This window comes from Falco cherrug, chromosome 10 (assembly GCF_023634085.1).
Source record: "Falco cherrug isolate bFalChe1 chromosome 10, bFalChe1.pri, whole genome shotgun sequence".
Classification (NCBI taxonomy): Eukaryota; Metazoa; Chordata; class Aves; order Falconiformes; family Falconidae; genus Falco; species Falco cherrug.
The window spans coordinates 32718770-32743138 of NC_073706.1; the positions used below are offsets into that span (position 1 = coordinate 32718770).

Sequence of the window (24369 nt, forward strand, 5' to 3'; positions counted from 1 at the left end):
TAGTAAGTATTCTTTCCCTATTGGCATTGAAAGCCAAAGTATCAGTAGTTATTCTAAAAAGTGGAAGTCCCGGCCTGGAAACCTTTGACAGAAACCAACTAGGGTTAATGATCCATTTGGCTAGTTTCCACATTATTTAGTGTAAGTGTATTTATTACTGTGTTATGTTGAAAACATTCAATATTCATTAGCCTTCACACTTGTCCTGCTTTTCACCTGTATGGTATAGTGTTTAGTCAAAGATCACTACAGTTATGTAAAACATGCAGGAGTGTTAAATAGTTTGGGACTTCATTTAGGTATCAGCCAGTTTGAGGACTTACTTGAATGGAAAAAAAATCCAGCCTAATTAATGGAGAACAAGTATGCTATAGTGGACTTCTGTTTTGATGAAAGCATTTAACTTCAATTCTTGATCTGTAAGCTGTTGTGAAATTTTCTTGTGTAGACCATATAGCTGCTGTATGTTGTGAAACTTTATTACATGAGGCTCAACAATTTGGTTTTTTTGGATTTCAGCCTATTTGCTGGTTTTGGTAATGTTGACAATTAAGTGCCACTGAAGAGGGTGGGTGTTGGTAAGGCAGATGAGGTTGATCTAGGATTATTTTTTTTTGGAGTATGTTTCATCTAGACTGAAATGCGGTATTCATGTGTTTTTCTGTATGATGTTTTGACTTAACTGAAGTGGAAATAAGAATAAGCAATGACAATAACAATAAGCAAGTCAGGTGAGTTGGATGTTATGATATTGTAAGCTGTCACAATGCTGCCTGCCTTTCATCAAAATTCACCCAGGGAATTTATGAACATACTCCACAATTTCTCTCTAGAAATAATGAACCTGAATGCTGTTTTAAATAATGATTCACAAAATGTTTCTGTCTTTCATTATTGCTTGCCTTTAAAAGAATTTTATATTTTAAATATGCTTTAAAAAAACCTGGGTATATCAGAACACTTTAAAGTCCAAATTTACATTTCTGTGCATTGCTATGTGGATAATGCAGCCTTGTTTATGAGCATTAACTCTGCCTCAGTGGCTCTTTAATCAAGGGGTCTCAGGAGCTGCAGGTGTCTTTGTACTTAGCTATGTAAGAATTGTTTAAATTTCTCTTTCCAAATGCCACTTTTGAGGTGTATTTGCATAACAGGTTAGCGTTATATTTAAACATAGGTGTGAAATTATTCAAAATACTAAGCTTTCTTGCTCACCTGTAAAGCGGTATGTTTTACAAGTGCATTCTGGTAAGAAGAAAGATAGAACTGAAAGTTTTCAATTCCCCACTAATTATAGCTTTACTTCCCTCTTATTTAATATTCATCCTATTTAATTTTTTTATTTGTTTTGCTGTTGCTTGTAGAACCAGGATGGATCGTGTATCCAATCAATCAGTCTTATTCTTACACAAGACCCCAAGAGGCAAGTGACTCTGACTCATTCAGGAGATGTTTTGGTTTATGACCATTACAAAATTAACCTGCCTTATGCAGATGGTAAGGAATAATATACAAGCATTTAACTCCTATCAAGTACTAAAGCAATATTTTCATGGCATATGTGTATGTTGTGATACTGTCAATATTGCTAACATAGTGAAGTGGTATATTGTAAATGTCAATTTTGTTTGTTTTTAATGACGTTTCACAAATTAACTGCTGATGTACTTTTTACACTAATGGTAGGAGTTGTACAGTAGCTCTATTGGGCTAGTGTCTCTTATGTTCAGATTGACTATGTCTCTTAATGAGTCCAAATGTCATCCCTCACACTTACAAGGTTAGTTCTTTTCTAAGGGGAAAGTAGTTTCCCTGATTCTTAAATTGAATAATTTATTTTCCATTTTTTTCTAAGTGACTCAAGTGAAGTGTTTGAGGCACCCTCCTGCCCCTTACAGATAAGCTACAGATTTTTCAGACAAAAAACTTCTGTTGCTTCTCCTTTTTGCTTTGATGAGTTTTAAATCTCCCCCTCTGGAAGATATTACCAAGTATTCTGTGTATGAATATGTGACTGTGTTCTGCGAGTTTCAATGTTAACTTTAATGAGAGCTTTATGTGCAAATCATTAATACATTTGTTGACTGTGGAGTCTTGGCTCTTTGGGAATTGCCCAAAAGAGGCTTGCATACAGGAAGCATGTTGCTGGTTTTAAGATCAGTTGTGTCTAAGGTAAGTGGTCTGCAATGTTTGTATCTTGAAATTGATTCGCTTTTAGTTAACAGTTATGAATATTCCAGTGAACTCTGGATGCATTTTTAAAAAGTGTGGTGACTGTCATAAGAGTCTTGTTTTCTTCTTCAAAGTCTGAATTAGTCTAAGCTTTCATGAGAAATCAATGATTACAAGAAATTAGCTCCTTAATAGGAAAAAATAACTTACATAAAAATGATGTAAAACAAAACCAGTGAAATTATAAGAAAAAACTGTAAATTACAGGCAGGTTTCCTTTGTCTTTCAATGATCTCTGTTTTTACTCGCCAGAGTTATTTGAAATACGGAAGCTCTCCTCTGTATTTCTTCAAGTAAAGACACACATTGGATTACAGATACTATATGACAGAGAAGGACTGAGGCTTTACCTTCAGGCGGATGGACGGTGGAAGGATGATACTGCGGGCCTTTGTGGAACTTTCAATGGAAATATGGAGGATGATTTTTTGTATGAATAGCTGCAAGATTTCTATTTGCCAGTATTTGGTTCTCTGCAGTTAGAGTGGTAGATCAAGTGTGTACTGAAGCTGAATGGATAGATACCAAGAATAATTTATTTTGATGTTTTGTGTTAGTGAGATGGGTAGTAGGTTTTAGATTGCTAACAGAAAATCTGAAACTTCAGCTATAGGATATCAAGCCAGCTTTTGCTTGAAATATTCTAATATAAAAATGCAGTGAAATACATATGACTTATAAATGCTAGTTTATCTGAAGAGTTTTGTCCAAAATATCGAGTGGCCTATATGACGGACTTTCTTCCTCCCTGCAAGACTTTCTCTCTTTCCACCTCCTGTTTTCTGCTGGAAGTTCTAATCTGCTCTCTCTAACAGAGCCTCCATTGTGCAGTGCCTGCAGGCCAGCAACAGAATTGGCTGTTGACTGAGTTTTGCTTTGTTGTGATGCAGTGAGAGGTGTTCAGAGCTGCCTGAGCACCACAGTCAAAACTGCTGTTTGTCCAGCTTCTTTGCAGCATATTTCCTACAGATACTAAAGAATAAATTTACTTCCAGAGGACTGAGAAGCCTAATAGAAGCAGGAGAGTAAGAACATGAATTTAAAGCATGACAGACCTTTCTGTGATGAAGAGGAGGGAAGAGTAGGAGAATTTCTTTCTCTCAAAACAATTGAAACCTTAAAAACCAAAACTAACAAAAATGGGAAAACTTTCTGTAATAGTTGCCATTTAAAAACACACACACACCATACACAAATATTTTAGTGGATTTTTTAACAGTTTCTATCTTAAAAATTAAGAAGTATACTCAGAATATTGTTTATAACTAGACTAGCAAATACATAGACAGGATCTCAATGAGGAGATAGTTTTTAAAACTATTTAAAATACTTCTTTCTGAAGCAGGTAAGTTTTGTAGTATGTTCTTGATAGTCTTTGGACTTGCTCTCATTAAGTGAGAAGTTGTTCAGTAGTTGATATTTGTGAAGAAGCCCTTAAGCAACAGGAGTTTATGGATTGTGGTGAGGCATGACACAAACCATAATGTGCAAGCATCTTGACATGCACACAAAACACCTGATCCACACCAGATTTGGGAAACTTGCCATAGACAGTGGTGTCTTTTGCAATGCCTCTACTCCCCGCTACTTTACTGGAAGTAGTCCTACCGGTTGTGTGCCTAATGCAATCTTTCCCCTGGAGTGTAACACCCCATATCTAAACGCACAGTTTCCGTCATTCTCCCTATGCAGTATTAATGTGCCTCGGCTATTTTGATCCAAGTCTATCTGTCAGCTTCTGCTTCCCCTCTCATTACTTGAGCCTCATGGATATCTGTGCAATTGTTTTTACAGTTACATCTCTGGACCCTTGGATTTCTGTTCCTTCCTCTTTCTTTTAGGGACTAGAGAGCCTGGGAAGTCAGCTACCCAGGAACAGACAGGAAAATATAGGTAGAGGAGAGATAAAAATTAATCAGGTATCACCGAGGAGGCAGAATTATGAATAGGAAGGAGAGCGCAGACTTTCAGGGCAGTGAGGCTCCCTTATTCTCTAGTGAAAATGGAACTTGATCTGTTTTGATCTGTCCTTCTTTACAAAGTATCTAATGGCTCCAGAGCACATCTCTTTTGCTTCTGGGCCTTTCCAGAAGAGTCCTGAAAATTAAGCTGACAGTGCTTTATGGGAGAGTGCATGAGAATATGGAACAGCGGAAGGGGAGCTTGAATCAGCTCTGCTGAAGGGGGTGGTAGAACTGAGACCATTCTGTAAACTCACTGTATCTTTTGTGACTGATGTTTTTGTTTTGTTTTGTTTTTTTTGTAAAAGATCTCCAGTTGGAGTAACTGAAAGCACTCCAGAGCTGTTTGGAAACACATGGAAAACTTCTTCAGCATGTGTTCTTGTGCATGATAGTTCACAAATGGATCCCTGTGATATTCATCTGCAGGCAGGTGGGCAGTGAAGGTCGATTGTTATTGATGAATGCCTTTCTGCTTGTATCTGTGTCAATTTTCCTAGTTGGATCAGATAACCAGTCCTACCCACGGAAAAAATTAATACCTACAGGTAGCATTTGTTGAGTTCAGTGCCTAAAAAATCACGTAGTAAATTGTTAAAATATTTTGTGATATTTGCAGAGGCACTTGAAATACCTTCTTTTTGTTGCTGGCTTGCAGTTACAATGTGTGAAGTTAGACATGCATTAAAGGTTGGTAGTACGTCTAGTATTGGTGATGCTGCTAGTTAATATGGAAACTCAAAAGTATTGAGGTATTCATTTTCAAAAATACCGACAAAGTGAAATATCTGATTTAGCTGTCTGCTGTGGAGGAGAATGAATAGCTGAAAGATACTTACATACTGCCAGCCTTTAGATTCAGCTGAAAGAGTCCAGTTAAGGGAAAGATGCTAGTGGCTGATGCCATGAGAACCACAGATGATCACTAAGACATCCTTTAATAATGATGAACTTAGGTCATCAGTTATATCTGTTTCACAGTTCCAATTACTACTTGTCTTGGATTCTACACACTTTTAGGCAAGATACAGAATTAAAATATTTATTAAAGTTTTGCCTGTAATTTCAGCAGTGCTAGGAAATCAACACTTCTCCTGGTACAACTTCATCCTGTCTTTGGAATATTTATGCCATTTGCAGCACTAAGAAGGTGCATTCTTGGTAATGGGTTTGGACATGAATGTAGAAAAAAGTGGCCTGTGCAGGAAGTCAGAAATTCAGGAAAAGGAATTTTGAAGTCCTTGTTTATGCATCTCTCTTATTTTGTGGGAAAAACAAATTTATCTCTTTCTGGGTGTGCTAATATAGCATTAATTTTTTTTGACCATTATTGCACAATTATTTAATGTATTCAGATGAGTGCTCTGTCTAGAGCTTCTTACATAACTATTTGATACTGCCTTTGTTCTCCTCTGTGCTACCCCCAGCTAGCAGCTCTGGGTGCGTTGCAGCCTTGTGCGACAGTAACAATGGGCAACAGATTATTCTTTAAAATACTGACCTGTTGAGGTAATAACTGAGAGTGACTTACACTGATGAGATGTAATCCTGTGTATTTATGAAAGGTGCTGGTGTGTATAATCTGTTGCTTAACTTGTATCCGTGACTCAATTTAAAGACAGGAGACTGTATGTAGGCGCTGTTTGTGTGTTGGAAAGTTTTCTGAATGCCTTGAAATCATTCCCAGAACAAGTTCAAAACTATGGGCAGCTAACTATTCTGTCCTTTCATACAGTTGTATAGATATTAAAGATAAAAAGATACATATGGCAATAGTATATAAGCAGGACCAGTTGCAGTGTATCGAAGACACTTTTTTTTCCAAGTCTTTCTAAACTCCCTCACTGAAATGGTGTTTAATCTGTTATTTGTATAGCCTCTTATGCAGCGGAAGCTTGTAGCATCCTCACAAAAGAACTTTTTGCTCCATGCTACCCCTATTTGAGTCCTGTTCCCTATTTTGAGCAATGCAGAAGAGACACTTGCAAATGTGGACAGATTTGTTTTTGCTCTGCTCTGGCCCATTATGCTCATCACTGTCGAAGATTTGGAGTTGTTATAGATTTCAGAAGAGGTGTCCCAGACTGTGGTGAGTTCCCTTTCACTTCTAGTCCTACACAGTTACTGTCTGAGGACTTTAGAATGACAATCAGAAAATAAAATTAAGTCAATATAATCTTTAAATAAGTAGAAGATTAATTCTAGCACGATCTTTCCTGTACAGGACAAAGGGGTTTTTGTTTGGTTTTTTTGGGTGTGTGTGGTGGTGTTTTTTGGGTTTTTTTGGTCAAGACAGGATCAGTACCAGTGTTTAGAGGATTGTTGCTTTATAGTTGGCTTTCTTTAGGTCTTTTGACTTAAGAAACACTGCAAAGACAATTTTTTTAAGTTGGAGGGCTTCTAATGTATACAGAAGTAAAAATATGTCTGTATCTCTAATATGGCTTTGCATATCTCATACCCATGTTGATATTATTCATGAACTGTGTAAATAGATTTGTTCCTTTCCTCGTAGATGCTAGGATTATCTAATACCTAAAATGAATGAGTTGAAAAAAGATGGTGATGTATTTAACAATTTTAGCTGGATTATTCTCAACTTCTGCTGTCTGACAATCTCTGTTAGCTTATTCCAATACTGTCAGTGATATAAAAAACACAGAGTGCTGAAACAAGTGCAGAGAATTGGTATTACTGGTATTTAATTTAAAAGGAATGGAAGAATAGAGATAGCCAAAGGTGATGTCTGTTTATACGCTCTATAAAGCCTCACAAGTATAGGAGTGGGGTAATACCGAATTCCTAAGTTTATATGAACTTTTTGAGGTTGATAGGATGTCTAGTGCCATCATGTATTTTTTTTTTTTAAACTATAGAATTAGAAACCCTATAAAATAAAAAAAACCACAACCCTAAACTGACACTCCTGATGTTTCAGTAGGTTTGGCTCCATGAACCAGGCTGAAAATCTTTTCTAAGGAACATTCAAGAATTTAATATCTGGTAGTTTTCATCACATCATGTAATTATCCATGTTGTAATGCATATGATAAAGAGGATTTTGGAAAGCTGGTCCAACTTAAGTATCTCAAGCTGCAGTATCAGTATATATATATATATATATTTATCTGAAAAGACTGGCTTGCTTGCAGTCATTATGGCATGAATGGCTGTGTCTGCTATGACTGAATGAATCAATCAAAACATTTAATTTCATTTTTCTAGAAGCAAGTATAGTTTTGTTAGAATATCTGTAAAAAGTCATGCTTGTAGCATTTAAAAAATCTTTTGCATTTCAAGAACTTCAAATCTTTTTTTAAGTAGAGTTTTATAGGATATATATATATATATATGAAAACTTTGGAGGGTGTTGTGCATCTTCTGCAAAGTAAACGCATTTTATTTATTGCTTTTAATGTTTTTAGATGGTGTACCTTTCCCAAAGCCCATGCACAAGAGCCAAGCATTTTCAAACTTAGAGGGGAAAAAAACTTCAACTGTTAGGTTTTCCCAGTGTAAATCTGGATTAACTGCATAGACTTCATTGTACTTGTTATTACTGTGGATTTACATCTTTGTAGTTTACACAGCGTAGTGCCAAGATACCAATTTTAGTGGAATTTAATGTTATTGGGAATGAAAGAATAGAGATGTTTATCTGAAAACTGTTGGGAGGTACTTGTGTCTCGTACTGTAATTTGAGAGATTTGTTGCATTTGGACAGCTCTTTCGTGTGACGATACAAAGGAGTACAGTACTTGTGGATCTATCTGTGGCAGAACCTGCCAAGCACTGTCTGTGCCAGAGACATGCAGCAGTGATTGTGTTGAAGGCTGTGCTTGTCCCTCTGGAATGTATTTGAATTCCAAGACTGAACGATGTGTAGAGAGGTAAGTTGCAATTCTGATAGTCACGCACAACTATTTTACACCACTGCATTTACAAGTCAGAGCGAAAAACTAATAAGCATGTAACCTTGTAGGTCTTATAGCTCTGTAGACTTGGCAGGATCTGAGAATTTTACAGAACCTGTGTGTTGATCAGAAATAGCTCTTTTATAGTACTGACACTCATCCAACATCACCAAAACTAGTTGGTACATATTATCTGTTTTTTGGCATATGAGAGATATAAAAGGTGTCCATTGTTGTGTAGACGTTCTGCTTTGTTATAGATTTGGTTTGGAATGTGCTTGAGTTATTTGGCAGTATTGAGATCAATTTCTTGGTTGTTGGGGTTTTTTTATTTAAATTTTTTTTACAAAAATTTACAAAAATTACAAAAACCACACCCCGCCCCCCAATTAACCAAAAAAACTCACCAAAACCAACAAAGCAAACAATTGAACTTTGAACGGCAATGACAGTCAATGGGGATTTTTTTCTCCCTTCAGTTTGAGTTAATCAGTTACATGTTTTTCCTTTACTCCAGAAATGAATGCCCATGTTATTTTCAAGGAATTGACTATCCCCCTGGAGAAAATGTTATGACATCTTTGGGCAAATGGTAAGAATCAAAACGTTTTTCACCTGACTAAATGGTGTCTCTTTAAAAGCTTTGTCAAATTGTTCTGGCTAGCCTCTTGTGGTTTTGTGTTATGTGTGAATGTTGTTTTTCTTGTTTTGTTGTTTGTTTGTTTTTTTAAAATGAAACTTACAGAATAAACCTACACTGGTTTTCTATGCATGTTTGGACAGTATCTCTAGAACTTAGGTTTTCAGGCTGCTGTGTTTATAATCCAATATACTGAAGTGCAAAGTAGAGCAAAAAGCCACTAGAATTTTGTAGATTCATACTAATGTGGAAAGCTCCAAAAACCCCCAGACATTCCCGACTGCCCATTCAAGACTGTTCAGCTAGACCTTCATTGCTATTCTCCTTCCCTGTACCAGATTGTAAATCCATTTATGAAGAAGTATTAAGAATCTGTCTTCCACTAGTATAGAATCAGTATAAAAGAGCAATGTGGCTTTAACAACTAAGAAACAACACAAATAACTGAGCTGCAGCCAAAGGTAAATAAGCATCTCTGTTATTGTTCTTTGCACTTGGCATTTGTTCTTGTCCTCTTGCTCTTCCATTTGCATCATTATAGTCATGCAGTTAAAGAAAAAACTTGTTAAACTATTGTGTCTCTTGCCAGATGCATTCTTTTCAACATTTCTTTGTGGAGAAGGCTAAGTAATGTGGACAACAAGTTCTGTAAAAAATACGAGCTTTCAGAATTCTTTTTGTCGAAGTAACGTTTGAGCTATTGCTGCCTGTATCTGTTACAGCACTGTTAAACGCAGAACAGACCCAACCATGTCTGTGAGAAATGAAAATATCACACCGATCTGTTATAAGGGCTGTATAAGAGTTTAATATTGTCAGGCACCTACTGCAATAGGGACACTTAGTAAACACGCTAATTCTCACTCTCACTCTCATCAGCAGCCTAGTGTCCATAAATACCGATCATTATATATATCTATATCTTAATTGTCAAGTTAGCTCATCTTTACCTTAGAGCAGATTCTCCGAAGAGTACCAGGCAACCCATTCTGCATATGGGGCTGTGCAAAATCTGGATGCACTGTTGCCTGCCTTCCTGAGTATTTTTGTCCACAGAGCATGTGCCAGACAGCACTGGCAGTCATGGGAAGTAGCTTCTCCTGGTAGATTCTTTGATTTGTTTCTTTCCATCCTCCTCCTCAAGGGTCTCGTTTAGCTAGTTGTGCTAAGCACTGTGGTAGATATACGGCTGAATGCACACTGATCATCCACAAATGCATTCTTTCTACAAATGACTATAGGTGAAAATCATCTTTCTGTTGATTTCAGTGGAGTTATTTGGGATCTGACAGCTTATGTTTTATGTGAATATGTTCATTAAAATACATCTCCTGGTGTGCAACTGCTAGTCTTTAAGATAAAATAAAACAGAGACGTCTGTTATCTCCTATTTAGTTAAAACTTTTGCTTGCTGCATTTTAACAAGGCTGTATACAGATCTGCTGGGAGAAAAGGATTTTAAACATGGAGGTGCGGACTGGTAGCTCCTCTGAATTGCCTTGTGCGAAGTAATACATTAGGAATCATGTAGGACTATGTGTGGATAAACTGGAGAAAAAATACACACCGTGTATTGGGGTTTCTTTATCTGTCACTGTTTTTATTAGAAACAATTATGGTATTTATTATACTCTTTCCATGCTTTTTTTCCTCAACTGCTTCCTCTGGAATGCCTGCTGTCAAACTGGAATTTATTCTCATGTTTGTCTATAGAGTAGTTGTTCTGCTGTGTTTTCAACCAGTTCTTTAAGAAGTTTTTATTGTGATACTGATGTTATATCAGCATTTGAGTTGCTTCTCTGTCAATTCCCTTTGGTACTGCTTTGCCTCTTGGCTGAGTTATGCTGTGAAGTCCTTCAGCACTTCTCTTGCAGTGCTTTGGGGTACACAGACAACTCCAAACATGACAGCAGAGTGGCTGTAGCACATAAAGAATTTGTTTCTGAATGTGCTGACCAGCCACAAGAATACTGGGGATGTCTTAGTCAATGCAAAAGAATGGGAGTATAGTGCTGGGACTCCATGGGCTTAGGCTCTCTAGTGAAGCACAGGACCTGAAACGAAGCCAATGCTGCTACATTTTTTCCCCTCACAGTGAGTTGCTATCAGATCTGCTACCATTTTACAAAAGTACGGGGTTATTTTGGCTTGAATTACACAGAGGCAGACAATGTTATGTTGCTCAGTGCTTCCTTGTACACAGTATTTTGTTAGGGTTGAGTTTTATGCGATTTTTCTTGTTTCTTTGCTGAACCTGTGCCATGTAGAGGAAACATATTGTGCGTGTTCCTGTCTGTGTAGTATTTTGCCTGTGTGAATGGGTATACATACAACTTTATGATACAATAACTTAAAATTTTTATTTTGAATCTTGATTAGCATAGAGTTGTTTTAATTTTAGGTTCTCATTATGACCTGTAGTTCTAGTTGGCTCTGATGATAGTCACACTATGTTGCTATTCCAGGTTCCTAACACGTTGCTGAAGCAAAATGAGTGGGAGGCAGCATAAAGATAAAAATTAGCAACTGCATTGCTGTTTCCTCCTGTGAGCCAAAAACACTAAAATAATTGAAACATTAATTTTGTAATAAATAGAAATTCATGATATTGTGAGATGTTTTTAGATGGATAGTTTGTTCATGATCCATCTTAGGAGTGGTTGAGAAAAGGCAGTAATCAAGCTACTGTTACTATGTTCTGCTTGTGGAAAGGTCACTCCAGTACAAAAAATTGTTGCAGATGTAATAGCTTGTGATTATCTTATGTTCAATGTTGGGGTTCTATCTTTAACTGTGGGATGAGTTAAGAACTGTTGGTATTGTCAAGATTTTCACATAAACTAATAGCTTCCTTTTCAGCAGAATTCTAAGCTGATGGTGAGGAAAATGGAGCATTTATAATTGCATTAAGAATGTTCATAAAAGAGTACATAGCCAGAGTTTGCTGTAACTTAGGGTTTTGTTTTATTTTGCTGCTATTGCTCTTTGCATTTTTCTTTTAGGTAATGGTGATTCTGTTGCATAGGACTTGGTTTATTCTTACTGCACTGATGTCTTTGGGAGAAGTATAGTGTTGTATTCCTGTGTGTATTTTTATGGCAGCCCAGGCATTTTAACTCATAGTGACATTATGCAGAAAGCACAAGTTTGAAGTGTAATTAATATTCTTTATATGTTAAGGTGATGCACACTTTATCTACAGTTCTAATGTTCAGTGTAAACATTTATACAGTTATTTTTTTATTGGATCATACTGCATGCTTCATTATTAAACAGAAAACATTAGTATTTTAGATCTTCCTGGCTCTCATTACATCTTCATGTATTTTTATTGCAGCCATTGCAGGGATGGAGTAATGAATTGTGATAACAACGTAATAGGTGAGTGTAGAAAGGGAAAAGATACTTCAGGTCCAATGAATATGTATCCTCCAGTCTCTGTGGAACCCCTCGTCTGATGTAGAAGATCAGGCAATATGTATAAATTAATAACTTGCAGGAGAAGACCCATAATGCAGGAATTAAATATTTGTGTGATTGAAAGAAAGGCTGGTGCAAAGCAGCAGCATAACTGTCCAAAATACTGTTAAATCTGAGCAACTTTTTTCCCAGTGCTTTAAAATACTGATTGTTTTTTTTGACTGCTAATATAAATAAGCTTAGCTGCATGACAAACAGCAGAACTTCAGCAGAACAAAGATTAGCTTTGCCCATAAAACATCATTTTAGGAACTGAAGACTGGCAGTAATTTTTCACAGATATTTTTTCTTTCCCTTTGCAAACCCTAAGTAACTGAAATATGAAAAAATATGTATTTTGTCATACTTAAGCAAAAGAATCTAAAAGTGCTTTTTCTATCAAATTATATTTTATATGTCTTTAAGTATTATGGTTCATCTTCTTGTATGATGCTTCTTTTACTTCAGTAAAAGACTTGAGATCTCAGTTGTAGAATTGCCTTTAGCAGAAATCTGCCCATGCACTTGAAGGTGGCAGGATTTGAAAATTTTCCAGAACTTCTCCCTAATAACAAATGAACAAAACCCCAGCAATCAACTACAACTACTTTAAAACACTGCCACCACTTTGGAGATTTCTGCTACGTATACACATGATGCTCAGTGTAACCCAAAAGCAGTTGTGCAGTAGAGTTGTTTTGTTCATAGCCAGTGGCTCCAGCATGGGAAGTCATATCTAGCTCACAGACCTTTTCTTGATATTTTTTGCTTTCCATCGATTTCTGTTTCTATTGATAGTACTTTGCATTTCTGTTTTGGAGGGCTGATTCATGGCTAACTGTTTAGAAATTAATGTCCCTTACTAAACAAATATTATAATTGCAGTATTTTGTATGAGATTTATAGAGGTTCTATGAAGTTAACTGCTTTCGGGAGAGACAGACAATTGGATGTTACGGTATTACCGGACATTACACTTGTGTGTTATGTGTTCTCAGACTAAATCTATTGCACACCTTTATGGAATACAAAATTTCAGGTGAAGACTGATGTGTTTGTCAATTTTTTCCCCCCAGCACACAGTTGCCCAGCTGGACAGATTTATATTAACTGCAGTAATCCACAAGTTGATCCTGAACTCAGCAGAGAGAGAACTTGTGAGAATCAGCTGCTAAACCTCACTTTCTCAGGACACCTTCCTTGTGTTTCAGGTTGTGTCTGCCCACCAGGGTGAGTACCGACAGAATTGTGTCTTTTGGTGCACAAATATAGATGACAACCTTCAGTAGTGATTGAGTAATTAATTCTCTTTCACTGCCCCCCAAAAACATAAGAAAACCCACAAAACGCTGAGGTCTCATTTCACCAACTTTACAGCCATGGATTTCTGTAGATGTGGCTTGTGGCTGACACTTCACAGAACAGAAAAAGTTAACTGGGTTTTTAATTTTCTTCGTTCCAAAATATATGCAATTTTTTTTCCAGATTCCAAACACTTTGATGTTGGCATACTGTGTTACAGTCATTAAGACATCACGGACATTTGTGGAACCGGGTTTTGATGTTAGTGTCCCAATACCCACCTCAGTTTCTCTCTTGAACAAGTGATGTGGAGGAGTTATGTGGCCTTTCCAGGCTGGACACAAAGTTCTCTAGTGTGGTAGGATAAGACCTCACCTCTGCAGACAATTGTTATCTATGATAGAGAATACTCTCTTGTGCTGAACCTGGACTCTACTAAATCTGGGCCAATTTATCCTAATAAGAATTTTTGTTTCTTTTTGTCACTTCTATTTTCGTAAAATAGACCTATGAGAATGCAGTTAACTGAAACTTGTAGTATCCTGTAGTTGTAATGAAGTTTTGTAACTAAGAAAGAAATATCATGCATTTGGAGGTTTTTCCTCCAAAACCTTCTAGATTTTCACTGTATTTCTGCAGTGCGTACTGTATTAGATAACACGCAAGGAGTTTAAACACATTCTTGAAAGGTTTTCTTAAAAAAAACCCAACTCATCACTTTCTAATTTGCTTAAAGAAAACTATGAATTATGTAATCTTATAAATGTGTCTATGGACAAATAAACCTATAATGGGGGGAAAATTAAATTCAAGTATTTTTAGAATACTAACTTTTATTAGAAATAATTACATCAACTGTGTCATGTCTTAAATTTGTCTCCTTAAGTGAATTCAAAGTCCTGTCCTTTTTGGTATGTGTTTAGTGTCTGTTTTCAAAAGACCTATTGCTCCTCAGGTTAAGTAAAGCTCAGAATTTATTATTAGCATGAAAATAAAAATGGTGTTCTGTTCAAACCTCTCTCCTGGATGGCCCTGCTGTTGCTATCACACTAACTATTTTATTAATGTTTTCCTTTTTCTGGTTTAGGCAGAGTTCTGGAGAGGTCTGTTAGGAAGTTTTAATGTTTTCTAGTTGAATAAGAATTATCCTCCATGTGGCTATGAACTCTACTGTTTCCTCAGGAAAATTCAGTTCTGTTAGACTGCATCAGCATTTCCTGTATTTGGGTGCTTGAGGAACTAATACTTATCCACACTGGGGTTTATGCTGGTTTTTTATTTCTGATGGCTGTAGAATTACAGCATGCTAAAGGTATGGGATTGGAGCTCATTTCCAAGGAGTAAATGTACATCCATACAAAGGCCATAACAAGACATTCCAGTTCTTTTCCATCCTCTTTTGCTCCTCAAACTTGCTACTCTCTTTGATATATTTCAGTTCTCCTTATATTCTTGCAACACTTCCAAAACCCTCATGTTCTCCTACTTTCTAGTTTACACTAGCTGCAAACAAATATTTCCCTCTGCCCCTCCTTCTGTACTTGTATTCAATTCACAGTTAAAAGTTCACCAGTATCATTCGGATTCTTGAGCACCTTTTCATATTACCTTCTGGTTTCCCACTTGTTTTTAGGAAGAGAATCATTGAATTTTCCATCGTTTGGTTTTGGAGGGAAGACTTCTGTTAGATTTGGAGTTACTTTCTGAAATTCTTTGTGTTATGAAAATGCAGTATCTATTTAAACTTGTTCATTAAATCAGAAAAATTTCATACTAAAATACCATTACTGTAGTTACGGAGTATTTAACTTCTGGGTTTCTTTGAGAAGAGTTGAGGATCTTGAATCAGTCAAGCCATCTTATTGGGCTTTGCTTCATTTTTAATCTCCACTACAATTCAAGCAGGTACTTGATATGCCTGGAAAAAATACCTGGTTGGTGGTATTTACTGGCAATGATGAGTAAGTACACTGAGCTACCAGCTCTGGTTGAATAAGCTTCCATGTTGAAAACTGCTTCAGCTATAAAACCATTAGTTCTCTGCACATAAGTTATCATCTTTCAGTACAGATTAAGAATTCAGAGACCAGGAATACACTTTGACATATATCTGCACAAACACATTCATTCCCCAAAAGCATAATTAATAAAAAAGTTCACCCCCCCAAAGCCTACAATTCTTTTCAGAAGAACAAGTGATGATCGATGAGGAACAGCTAGTAGTATCCTCTTGGCTGTTCACAAATGGTAGATTCTTTGTATCTCACTTTTCCATGGAGTCCCACCATATGTGATTTTTTTTTAGCACTGAATTGCACTCACAGTGACCTTGAAGAAAATGGTACTATTTGAGGGCATGCAGAGAGAGGTTTTAATCCAGTATGCTTATTTAAAAATATTTGAACTTGGAAAAAAATTGAGTCATAGCCCTGGAATAGCATTGGTAGATATGAGGTAGAGCTGAGGTGACATGGAAAGGTATCAGCCATCACACCAATACCGTGTCAGTCTGACACTTATTTGTGAAATAGGCTAGGACAAAGTACAAACCTCATCCGTATTTTACCTCAGTCTTGCCTTGGGCTATGTGCTACTTGATGATGATGATGCAGTGCGTGCCACTTCCTTTTTCAGCTGTGAGAGCTACAGGTGCTCTCTGAGATGACCCTCACCTTGTAGCCCTGATGGGACTGGAAGCAGGGTACAAGAGGCCCCTACTTCAAACTCTGTGTTTTTTTGGTTTTTTTTTTTTTCTGACAGTCTTCAGTCCCTGCTCTCTTCTTATGTTCCTTCCCTACAACACAAACTAAAAAAAGAGAACATGGGGGGCAAGGGGCTAATAAAAGTTTTTTTGCTCTTGTTTTTTCAGTCACGTTGCTTAATTCCAATACTATTTTTCTACTTAGAAGGAGAGGCCTCAAGACAGAGTCCCTCTCCTGCTTTGTTCTGATGTTGGCAGCAAAAGCTGTATGAAGGTTTATGCAGTTCAGAGTATTACACTTATAAGATAATTTTGTCTTCTTCACAATCAATTTAAGCTGTGTGAAGGCAAGAGCTTCTTTTTGTTCAAGGAGGGTTCGGAGGAGACACATGCAATGGACAAACCAAGTTATAATATGCATAATACTGTGTAATTTGGGAATCTAGATGAATCCCTGTCATTCTGCTTGGTTTTGTTTTTCTTACACGCAGGTATCTTTGGTCTTTAAGCCACTACTAGCGTTTCTGTGTATTCTCTTTTCTAGGGCCCACCTTGCTTAGCGCCAGTAGAATGCTGATGGTAGAGCTGAATGCAGAGCAGGGTTCCAATACAGAGTGAAACTGCACAAGTGTGGGTGTCTCACTATAATTCAGTTGAAGTGTCAAAATCATGACACTTCACGGTTACAGGGACACAGCAAGGATGCTAAAAACTTTTCAAACATTTTGCAAAATTACTCAATATTTGTAATAAACTGGGGGGAGATGGACTGTAAAAAGCTCCCCAAACAAGAAAGAAAATACTCGGCAGAATTATAGTAACTTTCTCTGTCTGGACATTGAGTTAACTACAAGGAAGCCATTATATGTTACAGTAGTGTTATCCACATCTCCCAATTTTTTTAAAAAATGTTTATCCTGTTTTCTGGTTAAGGCAGTCATGGGTGATAGTAGAATCCTGATATTAAAAATGTTACCTGCTGCTTATTTAATTCTTTTTACTTCCTTAAACTCTATTGCAGACCTTTGTTAGAAGATTTATGAAACCTTCAGGGAGCAGATTTGTTGTTGGGGCAAAAGTATTTGTGGCTGCATAAATCATTTGGTGATAGGCTGTTGCCCAGGGGAGGGGAAAGAGCTGTGCAATACACAACCTGTTGAAAACTGCTTGGGTGTAAGCTGCGAGAGTTACTTTTTAGTGTTCTGGTCCAGATCTGTGGGCTTTGCAGAAGCAATGAAGTGTTTGTTGGCTCATAGGTGACACATTGCTCCTAATGATGCCGTTACCAATTTACATATTTGTGTGTAAGTGAATGAAAAAAGCTATAGATAATATTGAGATGGTAATGAAATTGGACATTCAGCGTGGTGAAGTGTGATGGCTGTCCTTGTATCTTTGCAGTTCTTTGTAAGCAGAAGTGTCAACAAAAATGTCTGATACTTCAAAGAGGATCTGTGCAAGGCCTTTCTGTAGGGTATTTGTGGTGAATTCTTAGATCATTGAAATCTATCTGTTTGCTTGGCTTTAAGAGAGAGAAAGCTGTTATCACTTGTTTTAGCCAGGGTAATAATGTGAGGGGAAAATTGCATTTTGTGTTACTTTGTTAGTGTGATGGTCTTTGTGTTTGAATGTGCCCTGTTCAGTTCTGAGCAGCTTTAAACCAGTGGGAATTTCAGTCTCAGTTGATTGTCTTCAAGTGACACAATACTTGAATTACAAAGAACACTTCACATACTTTGGGGGAAAACTACAGTTTTTCAGTTTAATGGAGGAGGGAGTTTTATGATGTCTGCACATTCCCAATAAGAAGAGCTAAAGAGCTGTAATTTTCCATCTGATAAATAAGTCACTGAAGAAGTGTGCAAGTACGCAAGTTACCAGTTCATTAATATGAGTAATTAAAATGTTCTATGATAAATGCAATGATGAAGTCTTTCCTTTTAGCTGCCAGGGAAACAAAACAATGTCATTACCCTGTTTGTCACAGATGTGCCTCACACCTATGATCTCTTGTCCATGGTGCGGTGTCTTGCTGAAATTACAGCGCTAAACATCAGAAATGCTAAATCTGTTTTCTTCAGAAAACTGTTAGGAACACGGGAAGACTTGTATAGAATTTGTATTATTACAGAGAGGTACAGGAATTCTAAACAAAACTATCTTAAAAAAGAAAAATATTATCAGTCCAACAGTTCCATTTTAAGAGACTGTTTATTTCCCAGTACAAATACATTTCAAAACTTAGTATTTAGAAACAAGAATAATTGTAGCTTGCATGGTGCCTGTAACCAATCCTTTTACTATGTAACCAGCGTGTTAGTTGCTCCAGCTTCTTATCTTGTATTGAACAGGATCCTGTATAGGAACAGGTACACAACAAGCTGGCGCTACAGTAGTTACAGTGAAAGACACTGCTGTAGCTTGTCAGGAGTTTGTTTCACAATTTTCATTCAGCAGAGTGATTTGTTACCAAAGGTGTTCTATCTGTTATTGGATCTTTAGGCTCTATATTGATATCTGTTTGCCTATCCAATAGCATTACAATATTTTTTTGAAACAGATCCGTCTTTGGAAGAAATAGTTTTCTTGGTGTCAGTGAAAAGATAGCTTTTTAAATGAAATCATTTAATATTACTGGTATATTTCCTGAGGTTTATTTGTAGGATATCTTCATCCAACTCTTTTATTTCAGTTTTTCTGGATATTATTAAAAGTCACAAATGTTTTACTTTAAAATGTGGACTGGTTACTTTGTTTCATCTTACCAGGCAAGAAGTCCTCTGTTCCATCTCAGTTAATGGAATCTTTTAATCTTCTTTTTTTTTTTTGCATTTTCAGTTGTTATCTGTTACTCTAGGAGTTGTGATTATATGCACAAATTTATAGCATTAGTCTTGAACTGTAAACAGCTGTGCATATGGTTATCTGTGTTACCATGAAAACTTCCTTTGAAGGCCATAAGGATATTTCTGCCAATGAAGTTAACTATATTTGTGATTGCTTGCATGAAGGTGCCAGTCATATAGAAACACATACAAAATAATTTAATGCAACCAGCACAGCTCTTTCGATATTAATTACATTGTTAACAGAGCAAGAAGTATAACTACAGCTATAGGAAAACTATGCAGAAAATGAAAGCTCTTTAAATCAGGTGAGGAAGAGAACAAGAAGAAATCCTTGTTTAAAAGTTCTAAGAATAAATAAACTACTGATTTTTGATGTGAGAGCAGGTACCACTAGAGCAAAGGAGTGTGATGGCTCTCATGTCTCTTGGAAGATCTCTTGGCTTTAGTTAAATGTAAGTTAATTGCCTGAGTTACAAGAAATTTGGTGAAATTTATAGGAGGTCTAGAAAATCTTAGTTTTCTCTGACCTTAAAATTTGTATGTTAATGAATCTTCACAGGGTTAGTGATTAAAGGGCCTAGTGCCCAAAGTGCCAGTACTTACTAAAGATTAAATACTCAGATACCTATGAAAGGAAATTACAAAATTACTCATAAATATTAATGAAGTTGTGCCTTTTCAATTTCAGAAGATTTTAAAAATTACTTGTTTTTCAGTAATACTAATGCTAGTAATTTAAAAGCTTACAAAAATACTTTCTTACCTAGTTGCCAGTTATAATTCTGCTGATTTTTTTTTTTTCATAGTCTTGTTAAACATGGGGATGTGTGCTTGGATGCAGATGAATGTCCATGTTCATGGAAAGGAAAGGAATACTTTCCAGGTGACAAAGTTATTTCTTCCTGTCATACATGGTAAGCAGAGATCTATTTAGGGGGTTGTTGCATTTTAGTGGTTTATTTATGGATTGATTATTCTTTCATCGTTTTTAATCATAAATTTCACAGTAAATTCTGGTAAATCATCGACCCTAATTTTGTATTTATATTTGTTCAAAGAGGTATTAAAATGACATTTGGTGTGTGTGTGTTGTTTTAAGGAGCTTTTACATAACAAAAGAACAGCGATTGGGAATTATTGCTTTTCTTTTTAAAAACCTTCATTTAGAGAAAACACTTTTTTGATTATCAAGGTAATCTAAATTAATATTCCTTGGCTAGTGTTCCTAAAGTACAGGTAAAATCCTTCAAATATTACACCTGAGTGAAATTTGTAAAAGGTTTTTACTTATTCATTTTCACATTTAGTGTTGAATCTGAGCAGTCTAAGGACCCAAAACATAACCCTGTGGCCATAAGTATACAACCACTGCAATAACAAGTTAAGGCGAGTATTGGGCAACATCATATACTGAGCATAGTAACAGATAAATTGGTTCTAATTTTGCATGTGTGGATAAGATAACTGCTGAATTGGTCAGCTTTAAAAGGCAGTGTTCCAGTAGACAAGCATTGATAGGATCATTCAAATACATGCAGAAACCTATTCCTTTCACTATCCAGTGTTGTAAACACAGTATACCCTATATAGCTATGTTACTCTGCTAAGTTTCCTTGGGCACTCTCAGTAGGGCATGGTACACTATTTTAATAGCTTCACAAGAGCTAAGATATGAAAATATACCACATCTGCATGATCCTGAAACAAGCTTGTTTCTTGATGGTCCCCACCTGTTTTCTCCTTTTACCATTGTTGAATGTTGCAAGCTGGCACTAAGCAGCATTATTTGTCTTACTAGAGCCTCAGAAAAATCAGCTGTACTGTCAAGCATCAAGATACTCCAGCTTCTTAGCAGAGCAGTCCTTCCTTTTGTCACCTCTTTTAGCTTACCAGGAACATTTAACTGGTGTCACCTGGTAAACTACTGCTCCTGGCCTGCACAGCTCAGTATAGCCTAGTATGGTGAAGGCATGTCCAGTCACCACTAATCAGTGCCTTGTCTGGATGTCGTTGCCCCCTCCAGCCTTGTGCTGACTGCCTACCTCTGCCTCTCGTCAGGTCCTCAATATCTGCTCTAGAAGATATTTGTAGCCCTTTGGTCGACTGGTGAAGGGACTTACAAGCCATCTCCACTGGGCAGGCAGGTAAAGCGACCCGGGTTGTTCAGCCCTTTATTTCCAAAGTCCTCTCCAATTGGACCTGGTGTGGGATTGCTTGCATCAGAAAGGACTATTATATCCCATTTAATACGTATGAGACTTCACCAAAGGCAGCAGCAGTGCAGGCAGAAAGACACTGGATATTTAGCCTTCACTCTTGTTTTTTCTGAGGCCAGGACCATTAATTCATGTACAAATCCTTAAGGTTGTGATGGCTTTTCTAGTCTTCCATATCCAGAAGCAAAGACAGGCAAAGTGGTAATGGCTTTTTGGTGATCAGTTGTCCACTGACAAATGGGAAGTCTGCAACAAGCTGTGCAGACTCAGCACAGGCAAAGCATGAGAGTACTCCTGTGCAAAAAAAAAACACTTAAGCATTCATAGCAGTTATAATTACTTTAGTGTTATTTAGCGCACAGAAATAGTGTGTGTTGATACTATCATCTTATTCATAGCTGTTGTTGTGTCAGCAACAAAAATATTAATGTGATTTGTCTGTTGAACAGTAAAATGGTAAATAAAATAACTTTTTAAATTGGCAAAACTGCCAGTGGAATGCCATGAACTTTCAACCCAAGCTCTCGGGTCTGGCTGAACTGCAGTTCTAGGTTTCCCAAGTTTGGTTTTCAGTGCAACTGTCTGAAATTGTTAGCATGTGCTGGCAAGGTTAAACACAAGAGGTTATTACACTAACGGAAAGTATGAGAGCAGCATTTTGATGCTCTGCTGTGGAAGGTAAGATGGGTGGTGCAGTTAACTATGCTGGTTTGCTGTCATATATTGACACCATTGAGTAAATGCTGGTTAGTCTCTGTGGGCTCCTAAACTGGAACTTCTGTGTTCTTAAATAAATACTTCTTGGAAATACATTTTTTAAGAAGCTGGTCAAAGTTTGGAAGATGCTAGCAGCTTTGCTTTTTCGACTAGGCCTCCCTAGATTCTGTATTAGTTTACTTAGTATGAAACAAGACTGGTGCAGAGGACTTTGAAGGCATTGCATACCTCTTAAACCCTTCTTTCTGACTGTAAATGTGTTAATATTTAAGAAAGTGTGCAAAGGAGCTCCCTACTCCTTACATGTTAAGAAACATTTCTGCATGAGCCCTTAACAAAGCAGCATGTGGAGGAGGATTTGAATAGGCCAAGAGTAAAAATAAAACCTAATGTTTCACAGAGTGCGTGAAAAGCAGCACTTGGTCTTTCAATCCAGATAGATTTTTTTCTATTTGCCTCTCTCCATCAACTTGATTAGGTTCCTGCCTTAGCTACTGCTTTGAGGTGCCTAGAATTGCCTGGGTGAGTCCTACTGCTATCTACTTGTGCTTTGGTACAGCAAACACTTTTTATGCCATACTTTTAACTTATTTTAGCCCTATGCTTAGTGTATTTATATATGTAGCTATACAAAACACAAGCAGTGGGCCAAATCAGTGATGGGATAAGCAGAATCTTGGAAAATATGGAAAATGATACCAGGTTGGTGCAAGTTAAATGGTGAGAAAACAGAAGGAAACATGATGCTAGTAGTAGCTGAAGCAGTCTAAATTTTCTAGGTAGTTACTGCTCTTTTGAAAACAGTGGTGTTCTTGACACCATGATAGCAGTATGAACAGAAAAGGAAAAGTTACACTGGCAAAAACTTCATACTGCTTGGTGCTTCAGTATATGAGATGCCAAACATTAGTGATTTATCCAATATTTCCGTAAGTCATATTAGTACTTTAGTTGTAAAATGTGAAGCATTCATTTCATCAGAAAATTCAAAATTCAGTTTTTTAAAATAAACTTAGATATGTGCTGAAATTATATCATTTGCTGTATTTAGTTTAACCTATATTTATAAATATACCTGTGGTAAAGACATGCCAGAGCACCAGCTCTGCTGTCTTTATCAAGGGAAGTTTTTTAAGTGTCCAGGTGATTTAGAAACATGAAAAATAACATTTTAAATATGACTTCTGGGTACAGAAAATGAAAATCTGTCCATTGAAAATGTTACTTAGATTGCAAGAGAGTGATGTGGAAAGAGACATAGTATTCAGTACTGCAAAGCCTCCCTGTTACGCAGTTAGAAAGCGAAGGTAATTCAGAAAGGTCTGAACAGTTGCTTTGTGTATGTGTGATGAAAGAATCTGATGCTTAAGATGGTTGTAGACAGAACTTGAACTATTCTGGAAGACCCTAAACTGTTAGGCTATGGTTTGGGAATGAGAATACCTAGGCATCTGAAAAGCCCAACACACACTCTTTTAAGGGATCTAAGCACCAAAAGGGTGCTACTGAAATTTTTCCTTTATACTTCTATGAAATTCTCATTCAAGCAGAGCGTGCATAAAGACTGTAATAATAGGACACATTGCTTGTTGATTCCAAGATTCAGCTCATATAGAAACAAATGTTCTGTGAGAAGCTGAAAAAGAAAGCTTTATCCTTGTGGCATATTATTGATGTGAGTTAAATGATGTTGGTTTTTTTGTTTCAACAAAGGAAATGCCCTTTCAGTGTTGATATTTTCCAGAATCTATACATTCTAACAGGAAGAAACACAGACTGTATGAGTTCAATATGTGCTGCTTTTTTTTTTTCTCTCCAGAGAATCAATTTATATATGCTACTTCTAGTTAACATTTCAAAATGCTTCTGTCCACAGTCACCATACTTGCATGGATTTTGGGGTTGTTTTTGCTTGTCAGTGCAACAGCTGTAATCATTTGTCTGTGACAGTTGATATTACCATTACTGGTCATACTTTTTCAGCATTTGCCAGCACGGATCATTTCAATGCACCTTCCATCCTTGCCCATCAATGTGTACTGCATATGGGGATCGGCACTACAGAACATTTGATGGATTAACTTTTGACTTTGTTGGAACTTGTAAGGTTTACCTGGTTAAGGTAAGACTTTTTTTGTAAAGCCTCTCTAAAAGTGGATTTTAAAATTACCTGTTAAAAACTACCCTTCTACTTATTTCATATCTGTACATTTTACTGAGTCTTACATACTGTTTTTTAAGCTTTGCTGTTGCTTAAGACTTAAAATCTTACGTAAGAATTATACAATGAGGTTTCTGCTAATCAAACTGTGTAACGATGCATATTTATATTAGTGTATTTAAAAGTGGCCATTCCTTTTTTTTGTTCTTGTTCTTCA

The 24369-nt window shown here is 36.7% G+C and overlaps 1 protein-coding gene across 1 annotated transcript in view; it reads left to right on the top strand.

Annotated features, from left to right (window-relative positions):
* OTOG (otogelin) overlaps positions 1 to 24369 on the top strand; it is a 104390-nt gene that overhangs the window by 26350 nt on the left and 53671 nt on the right. Inside the window, exons 16-25 of the mRNA XM_055723020.1 lie at positions 1365 to 1497; positions 2485 to 2662; positions 4502 to 4626; positions 6070 to 6282; positions 7918 to 8083; positions 8625 to 8699; positions 12085 to 12128; positions 13283 to 13436; positions 19865 to 19972; positions 23975 to 24113. Of these exons, the coding sequence (XP_055578995.1) occupies positions 1365 to 1497; positions 2485 to 2662; positions 4502 to 4626; positions 6070 to 6282; positions 7918 to 8083; positions 8625 to 8699; positions 12085 to 12128; positions 13283 to 13436; positions 19865 to 19972; positions 23975 to 24113 (1335 nt within the window). The remainder of the gene's footprint in view (positions 1 to 1364; positions 1498 to 2484; positions 2663 to 4501; positions 4627 to 6069; positions 6283 to 7917; positions 8084 to 8624; positions 8700 to 12084; positions 12129 to 13282; positions 13437 to 19864; positions 19973 to 23974; positions 24114 to 24369) is intronic.